At 39.7% G+C, this 21,188-nt stretch overlaps 1 protein-coding gene across 3 annotated transcripts; it reads right to left on the reverse strand.

The window, feature by feature from the left end:
- Positions 1 to 1,398: 1,398 nt before the first annotated feature.
- On the reverse strand, positions 1,399 to 21,188 carry LOC103240351 (pantetheine hydrolase VNN2). Of its 3 annotated transcripts, XM_008007005.3 has the most exons (10): positions 21,094 to 21,188; positions 19,828 to 20,010; positions 18,340 to 18,511; positions 15,481 to 15,712; positions 15,226 to 15,356; positions 13,645 to 13,846; positions 9,927 to 10,215; positions 8,609 to 8,982; positions 7,225 to 7,395; positions 1,399 to 2,020 (listed from the first exon to the last, which is right to left on the reverse strand). In XM_008007005.3, exons 4-10 carry the CDS (start codon positions 15,691 to 15,693, stop codon positions 1,829 to 1,831), a joined length of 1,572 nt encoding a protein of 523 aa, XP_008005196.3. In that variant the 5' UTR covers positions 15,694 to 15,712; positions 18,340 to 18,511; positions 19,828 to 20,010; positions 21,094 to 21,188; the 3' UTR covers positions 1,399 to 1,828. The 3 variants fall into 3 exon arrangements, with proteins under 3 accessions (XP_008005196.3, XP_072878582.1, XP_037856811.2); XM_073022481.1 differs by lacking the exon at positions 15,481 to 15,712; XM_038000883.2 differs by lacking the exons at positions 18,340 to 18,511; positions 19,828 to 20,010; positions 21,094 to 21,188 and having other exon boundaries at positions 15,481 to 15,714.

The following is a 21,188-nucleotide window of genomic DNA, read 5'->3' on the forward strand; positions in this document are numbered from 1 at the left end:
CAATTTTGCAGTAGAGCATTAAGTGCTCTTTAATTTCCTTGGCACTTGGTGCTTTTGTTTTTTGTTTTTGTTTTTGTTTTTAACAAACTGAGGTACAGCTGACAGCTCCAAGCTTGGATCAGAACTGCCCCTTTCTGTGAAAGGAGCTCCTTGCTTGTATCTTACTCAAATCAGTTGGTTTAAGGTCAGCTGTTGATTTTCAATCAACATCTAAACTTCTACAAGTGAAACATCATTGCCCAAGAGCCAAAATACATGCTGCAAAACCACTGCACAACATCTATCTTCCTCAAGCAAAACTTGGCAAATCTTAAATGTCCCATACTTCATGAAAAGAAAAAAAAAAAGCCAGGCGTGGTGGCTCATGCCTGTCATCCCAGCACATCGGGAGGCCAAGGTGGGTGGATCACCTGAGGTCAGAAGATCAAGACCAGCCTAGCCAACATGACAAAACCCCATCTCTACTAAAAATACAAAAATTAGCTAGGCATGGTGATGGGTGCCTGTAATTCCAGCTACTTGGGAGGCCGAGGCAGGAGAATCACCTGAACCCAGGAGGCAGAGGTTGCAGTGAGCTGAACCCCCGCCATTGCACTCCAGCCTGGGTGACAGAGTGAGATTCTGTCTCAAAAAAAAAAAAAAAAAGAAAAGAAAAGAAAAGAAAAAAGAACATAAAACTTTTATGATTATACGATTTGGGCTATATACACAAATGCATATTCATTACAGCTTTAAAACTACCATCTTTGATGTCCCAGTGCTGAACATAGGGAATATGTATGCTCTTCTCAAAATTAAATACAAAATGTGGCTTAACTTCCATATCCCTTCTCTTAGTAGTAACCACTAGATTATAAAAGGAATCTTACTTTTCTAGTGTATTTTAGTAGAATATTAAAATCAAATCCATATGTGGGTTTATGACAATATGTAAAAACAAAAGATAAATGCTTCAATTGTGATCTTTTAATGTAAAAGTATTGAACTTAAAAATACTTTGGGACATAAAAATCAGAAAATAAATCTGAAAATTCAAAATCATTTATTTAATTTTAAGAGTATCTGAATTAAATGACCAATAACAAATATACTATTATACTTCAAGTAGCATGGAATATATGTATTTTGTAAAAAGTCAACCGAATGCTGAAAATAGTGTAACTTTTAACTGTCATGGTCTTTGTGTTATGAGATTTCTGCCTGCTAAATTATGCCATAGCCTTAAGGGAGGACAGTTGGGGCTATGAGTGCCCTGGGTCAGGTCTCCTTTGATATGAACTTGGAATAGCCTTCAATTCTTCTAGCACTCAAAGCTACATTCACTGTTGAAATAAATGTCAACATTGGCTCTTGATTGGAAAGTAAATCTCCTGATAAACATTAGCACAGAAAACTAGGTGAATTCAAATTGTCTTTAATGTCAAACAGAATTCAGTCATAAACCTCTAAATTCCCATCATTACTATTCTCTTCAAGGGCACAGCTATGTTTGCCATGGCCCTGAAACTCCTCACTCTGCACCCTCCCATACATACAAACCCACAGAAAGTCTCAAGCAAATGAGGCTGGAACCGCAGTCTGATCTTCATTTATCTGACCCAAACACCCAGGCTCTTTCCATTGTTCCACACCGCAACATTTCAGAGTAGCCAAAAAAATGGAAAACATTATCATAAAACTTAAAAAATAATTATTGATGAGAAAAAATATTTAGGACTCACTGGTCTATACTACTGAAATAGCACTTCAAAATTTCTTAGTAAACTTGGGAAGCTGATAAGCACATTTAGCCAAGTACATGATGCAGAAACTGAATGATAGACATGCCCTATACCAATACAATATTTTGCAAAGCTATGATCATTAGTAATATGAATATTAGCAGGTAAGTTATTGCTGAATTGCTGGTCCCACTTGAGCTGTGAAATGAGTCCTTTATGTACCACCTCCCAAAGAGGGATACTGTTAGTATAGGCCCAGATGATCCATTCTTGTTTACCAAACGCCCATCTTTCAGCACCTAAAGAAAAGGTGGGAAAAGTACAGTCAGCTTTCTTAACATACAAGTTAAAAGCAAAGTAATCATTTTGAAACCATCCTAGGTATAATATATAGTCAAGTCATTCCTGATTGAGGAGGATGCAGCAAGTAGGCCAGGCAGGGGACAGCCATTTACTATATAATGAAGACTAGAGCAATTCGAGAGGGCCCAAGATTTTAGTTTCAACAATCAAATGTAACCATTAATGGAAAGTCAAAATCAGCAGCAGCAATTCATTGAGTTCGATTATGTGCAAGACAATCAGGAACCAGAGAGGTATACATCACATCTTTCCCTCAAGAAGTTTAAGAGCTAATGGTGAAATGGAGTGGATTCTAAACATAAAGAGAGGAATCAGTTTATCAGTATATCAGAGAAGAAAACAGGTAAGTGCTTAGGAGGTCTGAGAAGAAAAAACTGAACTGGTCTATTTCACGGAGTGGTACACAAGCTGCCAGAAACCCAAGCTGTTAGGAATCTCTTTCTAGGGCTGTATGGTGAAGACATTGTGGTGAGTGGACATTGAATCAGCGAGGCTCATTCTGAGACAGAAGTGTGTGTGACAGGTCAAGGCAATGTGAGTTCGCATTCTAGATTGGTTAGAACCGGTGGTGTGCTAGAGCTAGTGGTGCACAGGCTCATGAGAACAGATTGTTAAAGTTCCAAGAAATTTGACAGCTGGCTTTTAAACACGACTACTTCCCCCCACCCCCGTTTTGTGATGGAGTCTTGCTCTGTCACCCAGGCTGGAGTGCAGTGGCACAATCTTGGCTCACTGCAAGCTCCACCTTCTGAGTTCAAGTGATTCTCCTGCCTCAGCCTCCCCGGTAGCTGGGATTACAGGGGCATGCCACCAAGTCCAGCTAATTTTTGTATTTTTAGTAGAGACAGGTCTTCACCATGTTAACCAGGCTGGTCTCCAACTCCTGGCCTCAAATGATCCTCCCAACTCGGCCTCCCAAAGTGCTGGGATTACAGGCGTGAGCTATCAAGCTCTGCCAACAGATCCATTCTTGAAGCTGATCATGGCGAGAATATGGACACAATGAAAATTGGCAAATTCCATAAATTAGGGCTTTTTGTTTTCTACCTCAGGGAAGGATTTGTTAAAAGTTGCATCACACCACTGGCTACAGCTGAAGATTAGTGAAGAAGAGAAGAAGGAATATGGTCAGAGGAAGGTGGAGATCAGACTGTGAAAGGCATGAATGACTAGATCTAGCCTGAAGCCACAGTGGAGTCTTCGTAAGAGAAGAATGTGTACAAAGCAATCGAACAAAAGTAGAAGGAAACATGAATAGACAGTCAATAAACAGAAAAGAATAAAAGAAAATGAACCCGTTAGTTGCAGAAATGGAGTTGGAATGGAGAAGAAATTGAAAATTGGGAAATTGGTTGGAGTGGAGAAGAAATTGAAAATTGGGAAAATAGATGCTTTATAACTGGAAGAAGAAAATGACTAAATATCCTAGAAGATAATGATTGTGCTTTACTGTTCACAAAGTGCCGTCACATGCATTATCATATTTGATCCTCACCAAACCAGTCAGGAAAATATTCTCTTCTATGAGTAGGAAATTCAGGGGTTAAGTAACTTTCCCAAGGTTATCTAACTAGTTAGTTACAGAGAACAGACTCTGCCAGTGCTTCTGATAATACACCAGAGTTGCTTAAGGTGCTAAAGCAAGATGTTTCCACATTTGTGGGCATGGTCAGTAACACCACCCTTTTTACATAAAACTAAAGTGGTGGTGGGGGTTGAGGATATGCAATAAGTGTGTTGAAATCTCTGCCATAGTGATCCTCTAAGATAATGTGTAAATATTTACGGACAGAGTGTGCATCCATCAACAGAACTGAGAAACTACTCAAGAAGCCATAGTGAGCATAACTGATGTAAAACACTTGCCATCTTCAATATTGTGACTGCTCTCTCTAGAAACAACATATTCACAGAAGGGCCATGCCATTCAAGGTCTCTAGAGAAAAGAAGCACTAAAAAACCCAAGAATGGGTTATTGGACTTTCTGGTTCTTTTTGAGAAAAGTAGGCACCTTAATCCTACCTGGTCTTTAGATCACCAACCCTAAAGAGGAGAAACACATTGCCTCAGGCTTCCGTGGCTTCTTGGAAATCTTTTCCAAAAATGCCCAACTCCTTTTGCTTTAATTCTGCGCTCACAAAACAAACGGATCTATCATTTGTACTTTCGAGGATATTTGCCAATGAAGAGTCTCCTTGACATACAGTTCATTGTTCCCAGCTAAGGGAACCTATTTTTTTAAATAACAAGTTGGTGTTCTCGCTTATCTATCTTGCAAGTTTGATTAGTATCTGTTCCTTAGAACCTGATGAACTTCAGTGAAAGTCATGCCACAGAGAATCTACACTTGTAAAATAAAGACTTGCCTCACCCTCACCATGATGTTCCCTCCAAGGGACTGCAATTCCAAAGACCCTCCCTGCCAGCTGTCACATGCCTCTTTCATCTCTTTTTTTGGTGTAATACAATCTATATCTCATTTCTTTCTTCTGCAAATGGGCTGGAGCAGGTGAGACAAGATCCAAATGATGATTATAGGTGCCCAGTTTAAACGGTAGGTTCTATGCCCCCCTTCCCTCCTTTCTTCCATTCAAGAAAGAGCCAGAGATGGGATACAGCATGACAAGTTCACAGAATCATTAAAAGTTGAGACCTACTGATACCACACTTACCCTGATGTAATAATTACACATTGCATGTCTGTATCAAAATATCTCCTGCAACACATAAATATATACACCTACTGTGTACCCAAAAAATTAAAAACAAGGCTGGACATGCCTGTAATTCCAGAACTTTGGGAGGTTGAGGTGGCAGATCACTCGAGGTAAGGAGTTTGAGACCAGCCTGGCCAATGCGGTGAAATCCCATCTCCGCTAAAAATACACAAATTAGCTGGGCGTGGTGGCATGCACCTGTAGTCCCAGCTACTTATGAGACTGAGGCAGGAGAATCGCTTGAACCCAGGAGGCAGAGGCTGCAGTGAGCCGAGAATGCACCACTGCACTCCAGCCTGGGTGGGCAACACAGCGAGACTCCATCTCAAATAATAATAATAATTATTAAAAATAATAAAATTACATTTTTTTAAGAGTTGAGATGTACAAATACTATGGAGTTAAGCACTTAAATGTGTATTCTCTTGTATCATTCTCTAACTCTTCTTAACTTCCTGAAGCCATTTGGGATGAAATTTTTAAAAGAAAGAAAGGAAGTAGCTACGGAATACATTATTTACGTTCTCCAACTCCTCATGCACTATCACCATCCACCTTCAAACACTTATGTGGTTCAGAGTAAGAGTGAAATCATATTTCTGGCTTTGGATCTTTAAAACCTAGTTTGGAAAACTCTAGCATTTTTTGTCTTTCTCCCATGGATGAAGTAGTTTCATCAGGTGAATGTTCAGTCTTACTTTGGGACAATTCCTCAAAGAGAAAGAGTTCTGTGAGTACAAGATGTGGAAAAAGTGTCAAAGTAGTACCAGAAAATTAGATTGTGTGCTCAGTTTACATGTTCAGGCTTACAGGATATAATGCATCAATATGGCTAGACGCTATGTCCTCCTAAGTTTACCTTGGTGACCCTGATTTCCCTCTCTCATTTCCTTTAAGTGACCTCAGGTAGACGTTTATGTCAGTCCAGCCACCTTTTAGCTACTGGATTTTAGCCCGAGACTCCTTGCTGTAGATCTAATCATGATTTTCTGTAGTTGGTACTTTAGCTTTTATTCCAGCCTCAATTTCCTCATGAGATTCTACCTAAACAGGTTCTACGGCAGCAAAAGATTCCTGGTCTTTGGATTTTACAGCCTTAAGGCTATACCATATGTCAAATTGTTGGTTTCACAGAATTAAATATTTTTGTAAGTATGATATATTCCACTCTGATAACACAGCAGATGCAGATACATGGCCATAAGCAAGCTGCAATTTTAAAAACTTCGTTACTTGATGCCTTGATGGAATTAACTTGGACCCTATTTTACAGACCATGCAATGATTTCACCCTAGTTATTGAAACCCAGCCACTGTTTACCACAATTCAGAGAAGACATTAATATTCAAACCACTGGAGTATGCATATATATGCGTGTATGTGAGTGTGTGCAAGTGTTGTATATTAACAGATATAAGCCTGCAGAGTCATAATTCTTACTCGAAGCCAGCTTAATTTGTGAATTAATTAGCTACAGTCACTATAATTTGTGAACAAATGCTGGATACAGTGTGCATGCCTTTAAGTCTTAGCTACTCAGGAGGCTGAGGCAGGAGGGTTGCTTGAGCCCAGGAGTTTGAAGCTTCAGTGAGCTATGATCATGCCACTGCACTCTAACCTGGGTGACAGAGGAAGACCCTGTTTCAAAATAAAAATGTGAAATAAATATCTGATTTTCTGTTTGCCTTCACATGTAACAAAAGGAAATTAAAAATCTATAAATAAACACTCTTCAGTGAACGGTATCTCAAACTCACAGTTCTAGGTATGTTGTTTATTATGTTCTTCCAATGAAGTGTCGTCATTTTATAATTAGTTGTTATAAATTGAAAAAATGATCACAATATTTTCCCCTCCTTGACGCATGTCCTTTTGCCATGTGATTTTATAGCTCTTCCCATTGAGAGGTCTGAGTCCTTTATTTCCCTACCGCTTGAATCAACATTGCTCATGTAACTTCCTGTGTTGATGCAACATTTGCAAACACGGTGCAAGCAGAGACTTGCAAAGAACTTGCCCATTGTGTTTTTTTTTCTCTTGATGCTTCTGGACTCATTAAGCTAACATGTGAACAAGCTCAGGTTTGCTGAAAGATGAGATACCACAGGGAGAGATGGCCTTAATAATCCCAGCTGTCCAAGACAAGGCAATCACAAACTGATCAGTGCTAGTCAACCCACTAGCCCACTAGCCAACGGCAGACATAATGAGCCCAGCCAGCATCAACTGAGCCTATCTCAGACCAGAAAAACAGCCTAGCTACACCAAGTTCAAATTGCCAACCCACAGAATCAGGGCTAAAGAAATGGTTTTGAGGAAATTTGTTACACAGCAGAGGTTAACTGGCAGAGTGGCTATAGCTTGTTTTACTTGACTTCAGAGAACATATAAAATGAAAATACTCTTATAAAAGTCCTCTTACCTCAAACTTTCCAGGTGACAGATGAATTTCGGTCAGTAGCACTTCAGGAAAAACATATTTTGTTCCAAATGTGCCACTGAGGGAGAACATTTCAAATCTTGTAGAAGCAGTTTCTACTGGCTGTCCACAAGTTGTCAAATTAGTAGTTTTGCACTTCAGCATTGTGCAAACCTATGTGGAACAAACGCAGATAAAACACAATGCCTTACATTGAAGTTACTTGTACCAGAAATGTTGCCTTAGTTTTTAACCACATGAAGCAAACATTATCTTTCTCTGAAAAGGGATTTGGATCATGTTTCTTATAATTAACTACTTTATCAAAAATGGCAAGTGATTTGAGAATCAACCTACTTCCTAGATAACAAGTGGATTAAGAGAAAGAAGTCAGTTTAGAATTAAACTATTAATTTGGTATGTCAGATGATGGCACTGAGCTCAATGAAGTGGAGGTCTTTGGGCAACAATAGTACTGAAGCTGAAAGGATATTAAATTTTTTCCACCCCTGAATCTCACCTCTCTTTTTAATCCTTTTCTTTAGAAGAAGGCAGTGGGCATGGAGTATAATAAGAAAATACAAATTCAGAGCCCACATTCTATAAAACATTTTCATCTTTAAAATTTTCATTTGAAAGCAATACAAGGCCAGATGTGGTGGTTCACACATGTTATCCCAGCACTTTGGGAGGCCAAGGCAGTCGGATCACCAGAGGTGAGGAGTTCGAGACCAGCCTGGCCAACATGGTGAAACCCCGTCTCTACTAAAAATGGATCCAGGTATGGTGGCATATGCCTATAGTCCCAGCTACTCAGGAGCCTGAGGCAAGAGAATCGCTTGAACCTGGAAGGCAGAGGTTGCAATAAGCCGAGATCATGCTACTACACTCCAGCGTGGTGACAGAGTGAGACTCTGTCTCAAAAAAAAAAAAAAAAAAAAAAAAGAAAGAAAGCTGTACAAAAACTAGGATATCTGATTAGAAGAGAAACTAAGATAAAAGTAGTATCCCTATTTACTGTTAGTTTTGCAAGTGAAAATAAAACTGTTCATAATTCAGATATGTTGGCAAGCCCAGTTAAGGAAGTCTTCCTGATGTTCACCACAATAGGCTGGTTTATTTGTCAAATAGAAAGTCATCACGGTTTGGTTAATAATTTTTTAAATACGTTAAAAGCAAGCAATAAGATTATACTTAATTCCCGTTGCAAATATTTTATCCTAGTGTATGTATGTGTATAAATGCACCTGTGTGTGTGTGTGTGTGTGTTGTCATCAATGCATGGAGTCAAGCCAAGGAAAAGCACCTGGTTTTGTGGAACAAATATAAAAAGTTGACCTGGAATTTACCTTTCACTGGAACTCCCTTTCATTTGAACTGAGATTACCTGCCAGTACTCTCTTCTCCTTCGGCCATGCAATCCTGTGAAAGCTCCTAGAACATACACTTCATTCTCTTCTTTTTGTAACATTCTGTAGCTTAAATGACAGCAAAGCTCCTTTTGACAGACTGTAAGATTTCCTGCATTTTCAAAAAGTTCTGTGAAGTTGAACTCATCCCAGGAAATAAATCCTGTAAAAGTGCTTTTCTGTACTGGAAATGGTTTGATAGTGGTGGCATAGGCACTCCAATTCACAGCTGTTGGGTGGGCAAGCGGGGATACGGGATGTGAATCCACCTCCGAAAGGAGGAGTTTTCCCAACTCTGTCTTCATGTCATAATGATACACTTCAGAACCGTTTGGTGCGTAAATACCACTTCCTGTGAATGAAAGACAGGTCTTCTAAAAACAACACACACACAAAAACCAACACTGCCAATTTCCCCATCAGAACTGAGCATGTGGTCACGTCACCATATTAGTCACAATGAGAGAGCATGCACACTTTTAATCACACTGAACACCTAACTACTTCTATTCTCTATTGGAAGAGATTAAAACAAACATTCCTTAGTCTCATTTCAATTAAACCTTAAATATAATCGCATTATTTATTCGCATTATGGAAAATTAAACCAACTACAAAAATCTTTGTAGTCAGGAGTTCCTGAAATGTGGGGAAAGGGAATAAAAATTCTCCCCTGTTCCTCATTGTGGTGGTTTTCAAATATATCCAAAAATTCCTTAACACTCTTCTTTCCGGTGGGAGGATCTAATTCCTTTCCCCTTGAATGTGAGCTAGACTTAGTGACTCACTTCCATTGAACAGAACATGGCAGAAGTGATGGTGGGTAACTAGTCATAAACAGCAATGTGGCTTCCTCCCTTTTCTCTCTTGTCCCCTCTCTTTAATTGCCCTAGGGGAAGACAGCAGCGATGTCATGAGGATATGCCATGCAGCCCCATGAGGAGGCAAAGGGAAAGATGCAGAGGCTTCCATGGCCACTGAGGAAAGTAGAAGCTGGGTAGCATTTGGCAAATTACTTGCACTCTCTGTATCTCAATTTTCTCATCTGCAAAATTGGGATGATACTAACTATCTCATGTAATTATTATAATAATTAAATGAATAATACACATAAAGGTCTTAGTATAACCGTAGGTTATAATCAACTGCTAGCTTTTTTTTTTCTATTATGAAACGATGACAAACACAGTAAGGAGTTCCGACAAAGAAGCAAAAAATTAATACAGGTCATATCTGAGGCATTCATTTCTCTGCACTTAAAAATAGAAGATGAAACCTAACCTGGTCATGAATTACCTGTCATATTTAGGCTGACACGATGTGTATTGGCCGCGAGAAGATTAACTCCCATTCCCATAGCCCAAGCTGAATGGAATTCAATAGCTGTCAAAAGGGGCAAAACATTCTTCCAGGCTGTGGGAAACAGTATGGTGTCCACATGGAAATTTTTCACCAGGGTAACAGCGGGATCATAGAAGAATATATCAAAGCACGTGAAAATGCCAAACCTTCCAAATGTGGTGTTGAAAGTCACCAACTCCGGCTTTTCAGGGACATCAAACTGAGGTTCAGAGTACAGGTGATACTACAACAAATGGATAGGATAAAACTAGTAAAGCCTTGTTTATTGAAGAGATGACTCATAAAAACCCTCCAAGTTGGTAATAAATTTGGCTATGGTCAACTGCAGGGAATCTCCTAGGAAGTGGATAAATCTGGCAATTGGAAGGAAATTTCTAAGGAAAATGTGGAGGAATATGTAACATATGTCTATAGCATCTCTCTCATCTCCTCTCTCTCCTTTCTCTCTCTGTCCGTCTCTCTCAGTTAAGAGCAAAATACCGTCCCATAAACCCCAAAGTATATAAGGTTTTTATTTTATTTTATTTTATTTTGTTTTATTTTTCTGAGACGGAGTTTCGCTCTATCACCCAGGATGGAGTACTGTGGCATGATTTCAGATCACTGCAACCTCCATCTCCTGGGTTCAAACGATTCTCCTGCATCAGCCTCCCAAGTAGCTGGGATTACAGGCATATGCCACCATGCCCGGTTAATTTTTTTTGTATTTTTAGTGGAGACGGGGTTTCACCGTGTCAGCCAGGATGATCTTGATCTCCTGACCTCATGATCTGCCCACCTGGGCCTCCTAAAGTGCTGGGATTACAGGCATGAGCCACCACGCCCTGCCCTATAAGCTTCTTAAAAGTTAAAAGTCATGCATTATTCTTCTTTGAATCCTTGGTACCTAGAAATGTAATGTTAATAGATGCATAATAAATATCTATGAGTCAGGTTAAAGATGCCATCTCTCTCTTTAGTGTTCCATCCAAAGTAATCTCAGTGACTCTTACCCACCTTTCAAAATTACCATAGAAAAGAAATGTATTTAATTCCCCTGATTCCTTCCAGGTAAACTAAAAAAAATTTAGTCTAATATAATAATTGGGGTCAACAGTTAATAAAATGGTCTGCAATCTAGGAAATGCTGAGGGTTCAGAAAGAGACTATTAAAACCTCTCTAAATTTATTTTATATCTAAAAAATAGAAAAGAAATTGAACTTTACTATTATTTTAAGAATTGACAGGCCAGGCGAGGTGGCTCATGCCTGTAATCCCAGCACTTTGGGAGGCCAAGGCAGGCGGATCACTTGAGGCCAGGGGCTCAAGATCAGCCTGGCCAACATGGTGAAACCCCGTCTCTACTAAAAAATCCAAAAATTAGCCGGGCGTGGTGGTGTGCACCTGTAATCCCAGCTACTCAGGAGGCTGAGGCAGGAGAATGGGTTGAATCTGGGAGTCAGAGGCTGCAGTGAGCTGAGATCGTGCCCTGCACTCAAGCCCAAGTGACAGAGCCGGACTCTGCCTCAAAAAAAAAAAAAAAAAAAAAAAAGAATTGATTGAAAAAGATATTCTCATTAGATTCACATATGTCAGAGGTCATAGGTTACAAACGGTCCCTGAGGTACCCTCATGGAAGAATGAGAGCCTCTCAACTTAGACAGGTGATTGCAGGTTCCTTGCTAGTTTGTCCACATTCAGTGCACTGTGCCATCCTGCACGTTACAGAATGGAAGAATAGCTTCAAATGATTACTGCAAAGAAACTGCATTGAAAGATAATACAAACAATGCAAACATTCTCCCAAGCAAGAAAATGGAAGTAGTGACATTTCTATTTTTACTATGAGACACATTTTAAGAAGAAAATGAAGTGCAGTGATATATATGAAAAGAAGTTGTCAAAATCTACAAAATGATGAAGAAAGCATTTTGAAATTGTTGTGCTTTATAAATACACACACAAGAATACATATATTGAGGACTTACGTTAACAATTTTTTCCAATGGGGGTCCGTGATCAAAATAATTTGAAAACCATTGGTTTAACGTCGCTCCTCTTAATTAATATTTATATTTTAACTGAGACTGCCAGGAGATAATTTCTCCACTCCAAAGATTCTGAGGCTACAATTTAAGATGCTTAGAAAACGTCTGGGAGCGGAGAAGGGACACTCACACTGACTGTACATCACACATATCCATTCAAAAGGCCAGCCTTCTCTCCCTACCTAGTTTAGTATCAAATTATGACTTAAAGGTTATTTGATTCTTTTTTTCAATTCAGAGTTTAAAGTAAGCATTTATGGTTTGAGCTTAAATCTATAAAATGGTAATTAAATTAGCTGGTGTAGAAAATAGGGTATTTTATGATTTGATAGCAAATTAAATTATATGAAGTTGAGTCATACAATTTTGAAGCATCTTTATACCATTTCAATATTAAATAGTATTTAGATTATGGTTGTGCTCGGTGGTTTATGTCTCTAATCTCAGCATTTTGGGAGGCCAAGGTGGCAGGACTGCTTGAGGTGAGGAGTTCAAGGACAGCCTGGGCAATGTCTTTATCTCAGCACATGCCTTTAATCTCAGCTACTTGGGAGACTGAGGCAGGAGTATCACTAGAGCCCAGGAGTTTGAGGTTAACAGTGAGCCATGGGCCGGGCGTGGTGGCTCAAGCCTGTAATCCCAGCACTTTGGGAGGCCAAGACGGGTGGATCACAAGGTCAGGAGATCAAGACCATCCTGGCTAACACGGTGAAACCCCCTCTCTACTAAAAAAATACAAAAAACTAGCTGGGCGAGGTGGCAGGCGCCTGTAGTCCCAGCTACTCGGGAGGCTGAGGCAGGAGAATGGCGTGAACCCGGGAGGCGGAGCTTGCAGTGAGCTGAGATCTGGCCACTGCACTCCAGCCTGGGCGACACAGTGAGACTCCGTCTCAAAAAAAAAAAAAAAAAAACAAAAAAAAACAGTGAGCCGTGATGGCTCCACTGCACTCCAGCCTGGGCAACAGTGAGACTCTGTCTCTAAAAAAAAAATAAAATTATTGAAATAGCGCCCAGATTATAGTCACCTTAGTATTTGTTTTATATTAAAATTATTTGTTTTATATGTGCAAAAAGTTTATCTCAATCCTGGACCATTATGACACTTTTTTTTTTAACAGCTGTCTACATGATTTTCCAGAGTAGTTTTTTCGAAAGTGTCATTTTCTTTTTTCTTTTTCTGAAAGTCTACCTCTGTCACCCAGGCTGGAGTACAGTGATGCAATCTCGGCTCACTGCAGCCTCTGCCTCTTGGGTTCAAGCAAGTTTCCTGCTTTAGCCTCCCACATAACTGGGACTATAGGCATGTGCCATCATGCCCAGCTAATTTTTGTATTTTTTAGTAGAGACGGGGTTTCACTATGTTGACCAGGCTGGTCTCAAATTCCTGGCCTCAAGAGATCCACCGACCTCAAGCCTCCCAAAGTGCTGGGCTTACAGGCATAAGCCACCATGCCTGGCCCAAAGTGTAATTTTCTTTATTGCCCACTTTCTAAAACAAACAAAAAAACAAAACAAAAACCCTTTAGTAATATTGTATCATACAGGGAATGAAAGTCAAACTCCTAAACCCAGGATTGACCACTCACGACACGCTCCGTTTTACACATCTGCCCCTCTCTCTTACCTTATGGTAACGTGCCACGAGTTTTCCTTCTGGATTATACACCACATTGGTATTGTATTGAAAATAGCCATTCGGAGGACATGTGGAGTGACGGCTTTTTGTCCAATTACATGGCTTTTTGTCCCCCAAATTTGCCAAGACATAAATAGAGTTGTTCTTGGCCAAGCAGCTGAGTCTTGCTTGCACTGGTGTGTGACCAAATCTAAACCAAATTATAATTAAGACATTTCAATTTTTAAAAAATATTTTAGTAACTTCATACAGAGACAATAGCAACTGTAACCACTTAAGTGGAACTTAAGTCAATACAAAAACTATGCATAAAAATATCCTACTTTAAAAGCCACAGATGATGACTTACACTTGATGAATACCTCCCACACCATATCTGTTGCTCCAGAAATTCATTACTCAGTCTCCTGCCTCATCAAGGATCTCCTCGCTACTGAAACATCCCATCAGCAGGAAATATCCTCTAGTACCTCCCATCTTTAAAAAATAAAATTAAAACCTCTTTTGACCATTCCAAACATGCCCTTCCAAATATTGCTTTAATCCTCAGCTCTCCCTTAAAGCAAAACTCCTCAAAAGATCAGTGCCTCTTGCCGTTGCCAGTTCCTCCTCTCCCGTTCTCTTTTAGAGCACTCCAACTTTTATCTCTATCACCCAAACTGTTACTAATGCCAGCAGTGACCCCCACATTTTACCTGATCTCATCTTGACTTTTCAACAGCAGTTGGCACAGTTAATTACACTTCCTCCTGGAAACACCTCACTTTATTGGACCCACCCTCTCACTTTCCTATTTATTGGTTGCTCTTCTTCGACTCTTCTGCTGGTTCCTCCTTTTCTCCCAAATCTAACCACTGGAATTTCCTAAGGCTCAAGCCTCATACCTATACTCTTCGCTAACTCACTTCCTCAGGGGAACTCATCACGGTGTTTGAAACCATCTATATGCTGACGTCTGATCTTCTATCTCCAGATATAATTTTGTCTTTTCATGCCAGACTTGTCTGTGCAACTGCCAGGTTGACATCTCCAGGATGACAGTAGGACTTAGATTTTTAATATATATTAGAAGGTTTCTAGATAACCGTTTCCCAGGAAAATGAGCTTTGTGAGCCTAGGAAAACACAGTTTCAAAGCATAAGATCTTATGATTCACTTGAAAATACATGGTGACATCTTTCTGCCTAGGAAGCAACTCTGGGATGGAGAGACTCTATGACACTGAAAGGGTGTCCCCTCAGCAGAGGCCTTGGAATGTATTCCTAACACAATCTACTGTCTACCTCAGAAATTAAGTTGCTACTTGTATCTATGAGATCCTCTTCCCTTAGTTTTTCTTGCAGTAATACCCTATTTACATATTTTCTCAAAATTTAATAAAGATGTTTAATCACAAACGATTGTTAAATAGTATCTAAGTATAAGTTTTTAAAATCTGACAAATATTGAGATAAATATAACCATAACATATACCACATATAGGATAATTCAAGAGCAATCATTTTGCTTTGTGAACATGCACGTTTTAGAGAGTTACTTTTGCACAAAAGACTAAGATAGTTAAAATACCTGTGGGAGTCTTGACAAGGAATCCAGTTCACCTGAGGGTCTGGGATATCCTCCAGATAAGGGAAAACAGTTTCCCTGGTAAATTCCCATCCATAAAGTGCATCTTCTGGAGTCACAATGATTCGAGCACCCTGTTCAAAACAAGTGAAATAAAAATGATTTTTCCATGTACAATACAGACAATTCAACCCTGTCATCTTCCACCAGTTCCCGTGCCCCTCGCATACATTATGATTAGCAGAAATAAGAGAATACCTGCTCGGCTGCCTGCTTGATCGCTCTCTCAAGAATGTCTATATTCTTGTTCATGAGATTCAAGGCATCCTCCTGAGAAACAGGTGTTTCTGTTTTATTTGGCAAAATGACAGCATGTTCATACACTGCAGCTTTAAAACTGTCCTGAGTACCAACCTGCAGGGTTATTAGGGCAAAAACTGCCACAGAGGTTGGAAAAGAGGAAGTGACCATGGCCAAGGTTTAGTGATTTCTGAAAGTAAAAATAACATTCACGTAGTATTTATAGAGGGAAGAATGTTTGCATAACATGTGGCTGCCAGGTACTGGCCTTTTACTCTATCACCTTTTTTTTTTTTTTTTTTTTTGAGGCAGAGTTTGCTCTGTCGCCTAGGCTGGAGTGTAGTGGAGCAATCTCAGCTCACTGTAACCTCCGCCTCCCAGGTTCAAGTGATTGTCCTTCCTCAGTCTCCTGAGCAGGTAGGACTGTAGGCGCACACCACCACACCCAGCTAATTTTTGTATTTTTAGTAGAGACGGGGCTTCACCATTTTGGCCAGGTTGGTCTCGAACTCCTGACCTTGTGGTCCATCCATCTCGGCCTCCCAAAGTGCTGGGATTATAGGCGTGAGCCACTGCACCTGGCCTAATTTATAATCTTAAAGAACACAATATGTCTGACCACTTTTAAAGAAAGAAAAATTGCAATTCATTTAAGACAATCAGAAAGTATTACAGGGATTGAACAGCATGTACTATTAAGATTTAATATTGAATTTCCAAAAGACACCCGAATTCAAATATAGAACAATTCCAGCTTTTATTAGTAGAAACTCATAACTAAATTAACTCTCATGTAAAAAAATCACATCACACAACAAATATCTCATTTATTAAATTTAAAAATTGACAACAATTTTTTTGGTTCTGTTGAGTCACTAACATCGTGTTTATTTTTAGATGAGGGGGAAAAAATTAAATACTTACTACTAAGAAAATGTATCACAGAACAATATCGAGAACAAAATTTACCCAAATCTATACTCTGACTTACTTATTGCTGTTAAGGACTGAAAACATGTGCTCCAGAAAAGCAGGATTTTGTGTCTGGTTTGTTCATTGCTGTATAGTTAGTGCCTATAGCACCAATACCCCCAGGCACCTAGGCCAGAGGAGGAATCTCTGCTCAGGGGCCCCAGACCTCAGCAGAATCTGCTTCTTTCCTTCTTTCTCTCTTTCACCCTTCCCTCCCCCTCCTCCCCCTATTCCTCCTCCTCTACTTCCTCCTTCTTCTTCCTCCCTCCCCACCCACTGCTTTGGAGGAAGATACCAGGTAAGGGGAAGTGTCCAGAACTGATGATAAAGATCATCTGAGTTGTAATAAAGAGAAGATGTAACTTTCATTTTTGTTAGCAGCAAATAATAACAATGAGTTTAAAAACAATGCTAACAAGTCAGATGCGGTGGCTCACGTCTGTAATCCCAGCACTTTGGGAGGCCGAGGCAGGCAGATCACCTGAGGTCAGGAGTTCAAGACCAGCCTGGCCAACATAGTGAAACCCCGTCTCTACTAAAAACACAGAAAGTAGCCGGACGTGGTGGTGGGCACCTGTAATCCCAGCTACTTGGGAGGCTGAGGCAGGAGAATTGCTGGAACCCGGGAGGCGGAGGCTGCAGTGAGCTGAGATCACACCATTGCGCTCCAGAAAAATACCTTAACAACAAATACAGGATGTGATCTTGGATGCCTTCTTAGGACATCAGTATTCTCCCTTCCCCAGGCCCAATCCTACCAGATAAAGGGTTTGTTTTATGTTTATCCAGTCCTTTGGTAAAAGTCAGAGAAATGCTTTTAGATAGCATAGAAGAGTAGGTACAAATAAACAAAGTTTATTCTGTGCTTTACTTCATACTGAGGTAAATTCTTTGTTAAGAATGGGGCCTAGGGGCTATAAATAAGATCTGCTCATATTTTCTGCTTTGAATAGACGTTTCTATTAAAGGAATAACTTTTCTTATCTCTATAGAGCAGAAAACTAAAAATAATTTCAGGAAAAATGGTCAAGCCCTTTTGTGGAAAATGCAAAGGGATAGATATTTTTATGAATTTTTAGCAGATTGTATAACAGACTTAGTATACAACCATACTACATAGTGTATATATAATTAGTAAATTAGCATAAGTGAATAGTATGTGATAGATTGAGTGCCGTTAGAGTTTAGAAATCATGTAACCCAAATGCCCACTTATTACAGGATAGCAATCTGAGGCATAGAGAGCTAGAGTGACAGAGCAGGATGTGCCGCTTCTCATTCCTGATTCCAGAGTCTTTCCTTTATACCCAAAACAGCACACGTGTCTATGCTCTGTTTTAATGTCTGCAACTGAGTGTCTGAACACTCGTGTCTTTGGGGTTATTTTTTGGTGTTTGTTTTTTTGTTTTGAGACAGAGTCTTGCTCTGTTGCTCAGGCTGGAGTGCAGTAATATGATCATGATTCACTTCAGCCTCCACCTCCTGGACTCAAGTGAGTCCACCTCAGCCTTCCTAGCAGCTGGAACGCCAGGTATGCACCAACATGTCGGGCTAATTTTTGTTATTTTTTGTAGAGAGGGAGTTTTACCATGTTGCCCAGGCTTGTTTCAAACTCCTGGGCTCAAGCAATCCACCCACTTTGGCTTCTGAAAGTGGTGAGATTATAGGTGTGAGCCACTGAAGCCAGCCACTCATGTCTTTTAAAGAACCCAATTCAAAATGATCACCTTAGGAAGACGATAGGCAAATGTGCTAAGTGCTAAAGAAATTTCTGATGCAGTTGACGCCTAATAAAAACAACAAAGCTCTTCCATCTCCGTAAGTACAATTTTGGCCATGACCTACCTTCATTGATCTAGTATCACCAATTAGTAATACTTCCTTATCTCTTTTGCTTGGAAGTAGTCAGGTAAGCTGATGAGGAGGAGTTAACAGTTTTAAAATTTTGGCAGTAGAAGTGGGGACAATCATATCTGTTATTGTGTTCCCAAATCTGGATGTTTTTCTCTGTCCTTGGCTGTAAAAGATAGAAATGATGTTGATTAGAGTTTTGGTTTTTTGTTTATTTGATTGTTTGGCTAACAGGGAAAGGGAAAATCACTTCTGATATAAAATCAAGCTGACCAAATTCCCTCCTTTGTTTTTTTATTTGCAGCATCTAAAAATTGTCTCATAGAAACTGAGAATCTAAGTAACAAAGGTAATTGCAAAAAAGAATCAGAAGTTAGTAAATTAAGGAGCAATTTAAATATAGGAAAATCCCTGAGATGTAAAGAAAACATTTGCCATAGAGGTCATTGATATTGTTTTAAATCTTCAGAAGTAAAAAACCAAATTCAGGACATACAATTTCAAGAGTTGACTTTTCATAAAGATGATTGATCAGATAAAGCTTAACATTTTTAGTTGAACTGAATTATAAATTAAAGTAAGGTTATTTTTGCCACAGGGAACATTTATTAATTGTAATTTACTGCTAAAAGAGCCTGCTTCCTAATTTGTCATTTTGTGATTAACCAACTTAGCTAAAAGGGTAAAAAGTTAAAATCAATTAAAAATTATTTGGTCAAAGAGTCACTATAAAAAACAGTAACTGGGTGGGCGCAGTGGCTCATGGCTATAATCCCAGCACTTTGGGAGGCCGAGGAGGGCGAATCATTTGAGGTCAGGAGTTTCGAGTCCAGCCTATCTGACATGGTGAAACCCAGTCTCTACTAAAAATATAAAAACTAGCTGGGCATGGAGGCAGATGCCTGTAATCCCAGCTACTCGTGAGGCTGAGGCGGGAGAATTGCTTGAACCCAGGAGGCAGAGGTTGCAGTGAGCTGAGATCACGCCATTGCACTCCAGCCTGGGCGACAGAGTGAGACTCTGTCTCAAAAATAAACAACAAACAAACAAATGAAAAACAGTAATAGCTCAAATATTTGTTTCTAATTGTGAATCTGATCATTTGTTAGAATAATATTCAATTGGGCTAGGTTTTAAGTCTGTAATTTTAAAAACCTCATTTTTTTCCCACTTTCTCAAGAGTAAGTATAGAGGTGTAGTTTCTGCTTTGCACCACTTCTTTGGACCTCTATTTCTCATCTAAACATTTAGGTAATCATACCTGCTCTATCTCCTAAAGATGCATGAAAGTCCTCTGTAAGACTCTGATGCAGATGACAATAATTAACAAAAGTGAGTGACTATTTAGTAATATAATATCCTGACTGCTTAATATTATTTCATTGTTAGACCCACAGAACTACTGTTGTTCAATTAAAATTCTAGTCTATTTGGATGACCCTGCTGAAGAACTGCTGGAATGAAATGGGGTTGACAGGGTACCTGCATCAACTCCTGATTCATGCTAAACCCAGTGTGGTAGAAGAACCGCAGTGGGGTAGCACAGGCGAAGCAAGAAAACCAAGGAACTCAACCCCAGGAAGGAGAGGAGCTGCTCCAGGCTCTGACACTGGCTGCTGGACTTCCTGTTCTATCCCTTCTCCTGGATGCAAAATGACGAGTGAACTGAGAAACAAAGAGTGGGACATAGCATGTATCATTATCAATGATATTCTCATAGGCAGCAAGGGTGACATGTCAAAATAAGAATAAGAAGCAACAAGAGACAGAAAAGCCAGGCTCCAATGTTAAAACGGTTTCTCTTAATATTGTATACCAAAAAAGTACAATACTGTATCCAAAAAAAGTACTTAATGGCAAAGAAAAAAGTTTCTGTCCCTACACCATTAGAGTATTGCATATGACTTTAGCGAGACTGAGTCAGCCTCTGTAAAAGGAAAGGTTGGCTTGAAGAGAACTGGCTTGCATTTTAACCATCTTTGGGGGCCAGGTCTCATTCAGATGAGGTAATCCTCCCGCTTTAGAGTTGGGTGGGTGTTCAGTGCTTCAGATAGCTAACGAACACTGCTGAAATCAAGAGAAAATCTGAGAGGGTAATGATATATCACAGCCTTGGGTTCTCTGAAAGCACTACTAGATGGAAATGCTTGTGCCACATGAAATTGCCAATCACTGCTTTCGACCTAGCGAAAGTAATTGCACATGGTTCAACCAACATGTCTGTTTTCCTCTCTCAGAAACTTAGGGCTGAAGTTGCAGAAGTCCCTTTGAGTTAGTAACATCCTCCCCTACCTTCCGACAGCTCCTGCTTCCTTAAAATAAAATATTAACAATATTAATATCATAGTTCTACCCACTATGCCAGTGTATTAACTCTGCCAAAAGCTTCTTGCATTCACCAGCAGGTCCTTTTAAAAAATCAAACATTCTCTTGATTGAATTAAAAGCTTTTGGTAAAGTCGGGATGACTGTCACCACGGAAATAATTCCACAGGAACTGGATCCAAGTCACTCGTTGATTTATGTAGGCAGTTGGAGAAACATGCGTTTGAAAGGGTATGGTACCAAAATAACATGGAAATCTCAGACGTGAAAAAAATAAAAAGATGGATTAAAAATAGAAAAGTTTATGTTTTATTGAGCAATATGAGAATGTCACAGCAATTCACCAATAATGCCCCTTGTTTATTTTCAAGTGAGCAAGGAAGCAAAGAAAAATAATGTTTGCAACCCAAGATAACTACTTACAGCTTTAGTCAAGGGAGAGCCTTCCACTCCTGTGGACCTCGGCTGCTTTCCTTTCCAAGGCCCCTGCTCCTCCAGTCACCCCTGGTGACTTCCTG

Source organism: Chlorocebus sabaeus, chromosome 13 (assembly GCF_047675955.1).
Source record: "Chlorocebus sabaeus isolate Y175 chromosome 13, mChlSab1.0.hap1, whole genome shotgun sequence".
NCBI classification, from domain to species: Eukaryota; Metazoa; Chordata; class Mammalia; order Primates; family Cercopithecidae; genus Chlorocebus; species Chlorocebus sabaeus.

What these genes read in the sequence shown, in the direction of transcription:
- LOC103240351 (XM_008007005.3), bottom strand. Translation starts at nt 15,693, where the DNA reads ATGGTCACTTCCTCTTTTCCAACCTCTGTGGCAGTTTTTGCCCTAATA. An exon ending in GGAGAAGAGAGTACTGGCAG is followed by an intron (nt 7,396 to 8,608) that starts GTAATCTCAGTT and finishes TGTTCCACATAG; the next exon opens with GTTTGCACAATGCTGAAGTG. An exon ending in TGTCACCTGGAAAGTTTGAG is followed by an intron (nt 2,021 to 7,224) that starts GTAAGAGGACTT and finishes CCTTTTCTTTAG; the next exon opens with GTGCTGAAAGATGGGCGTTT.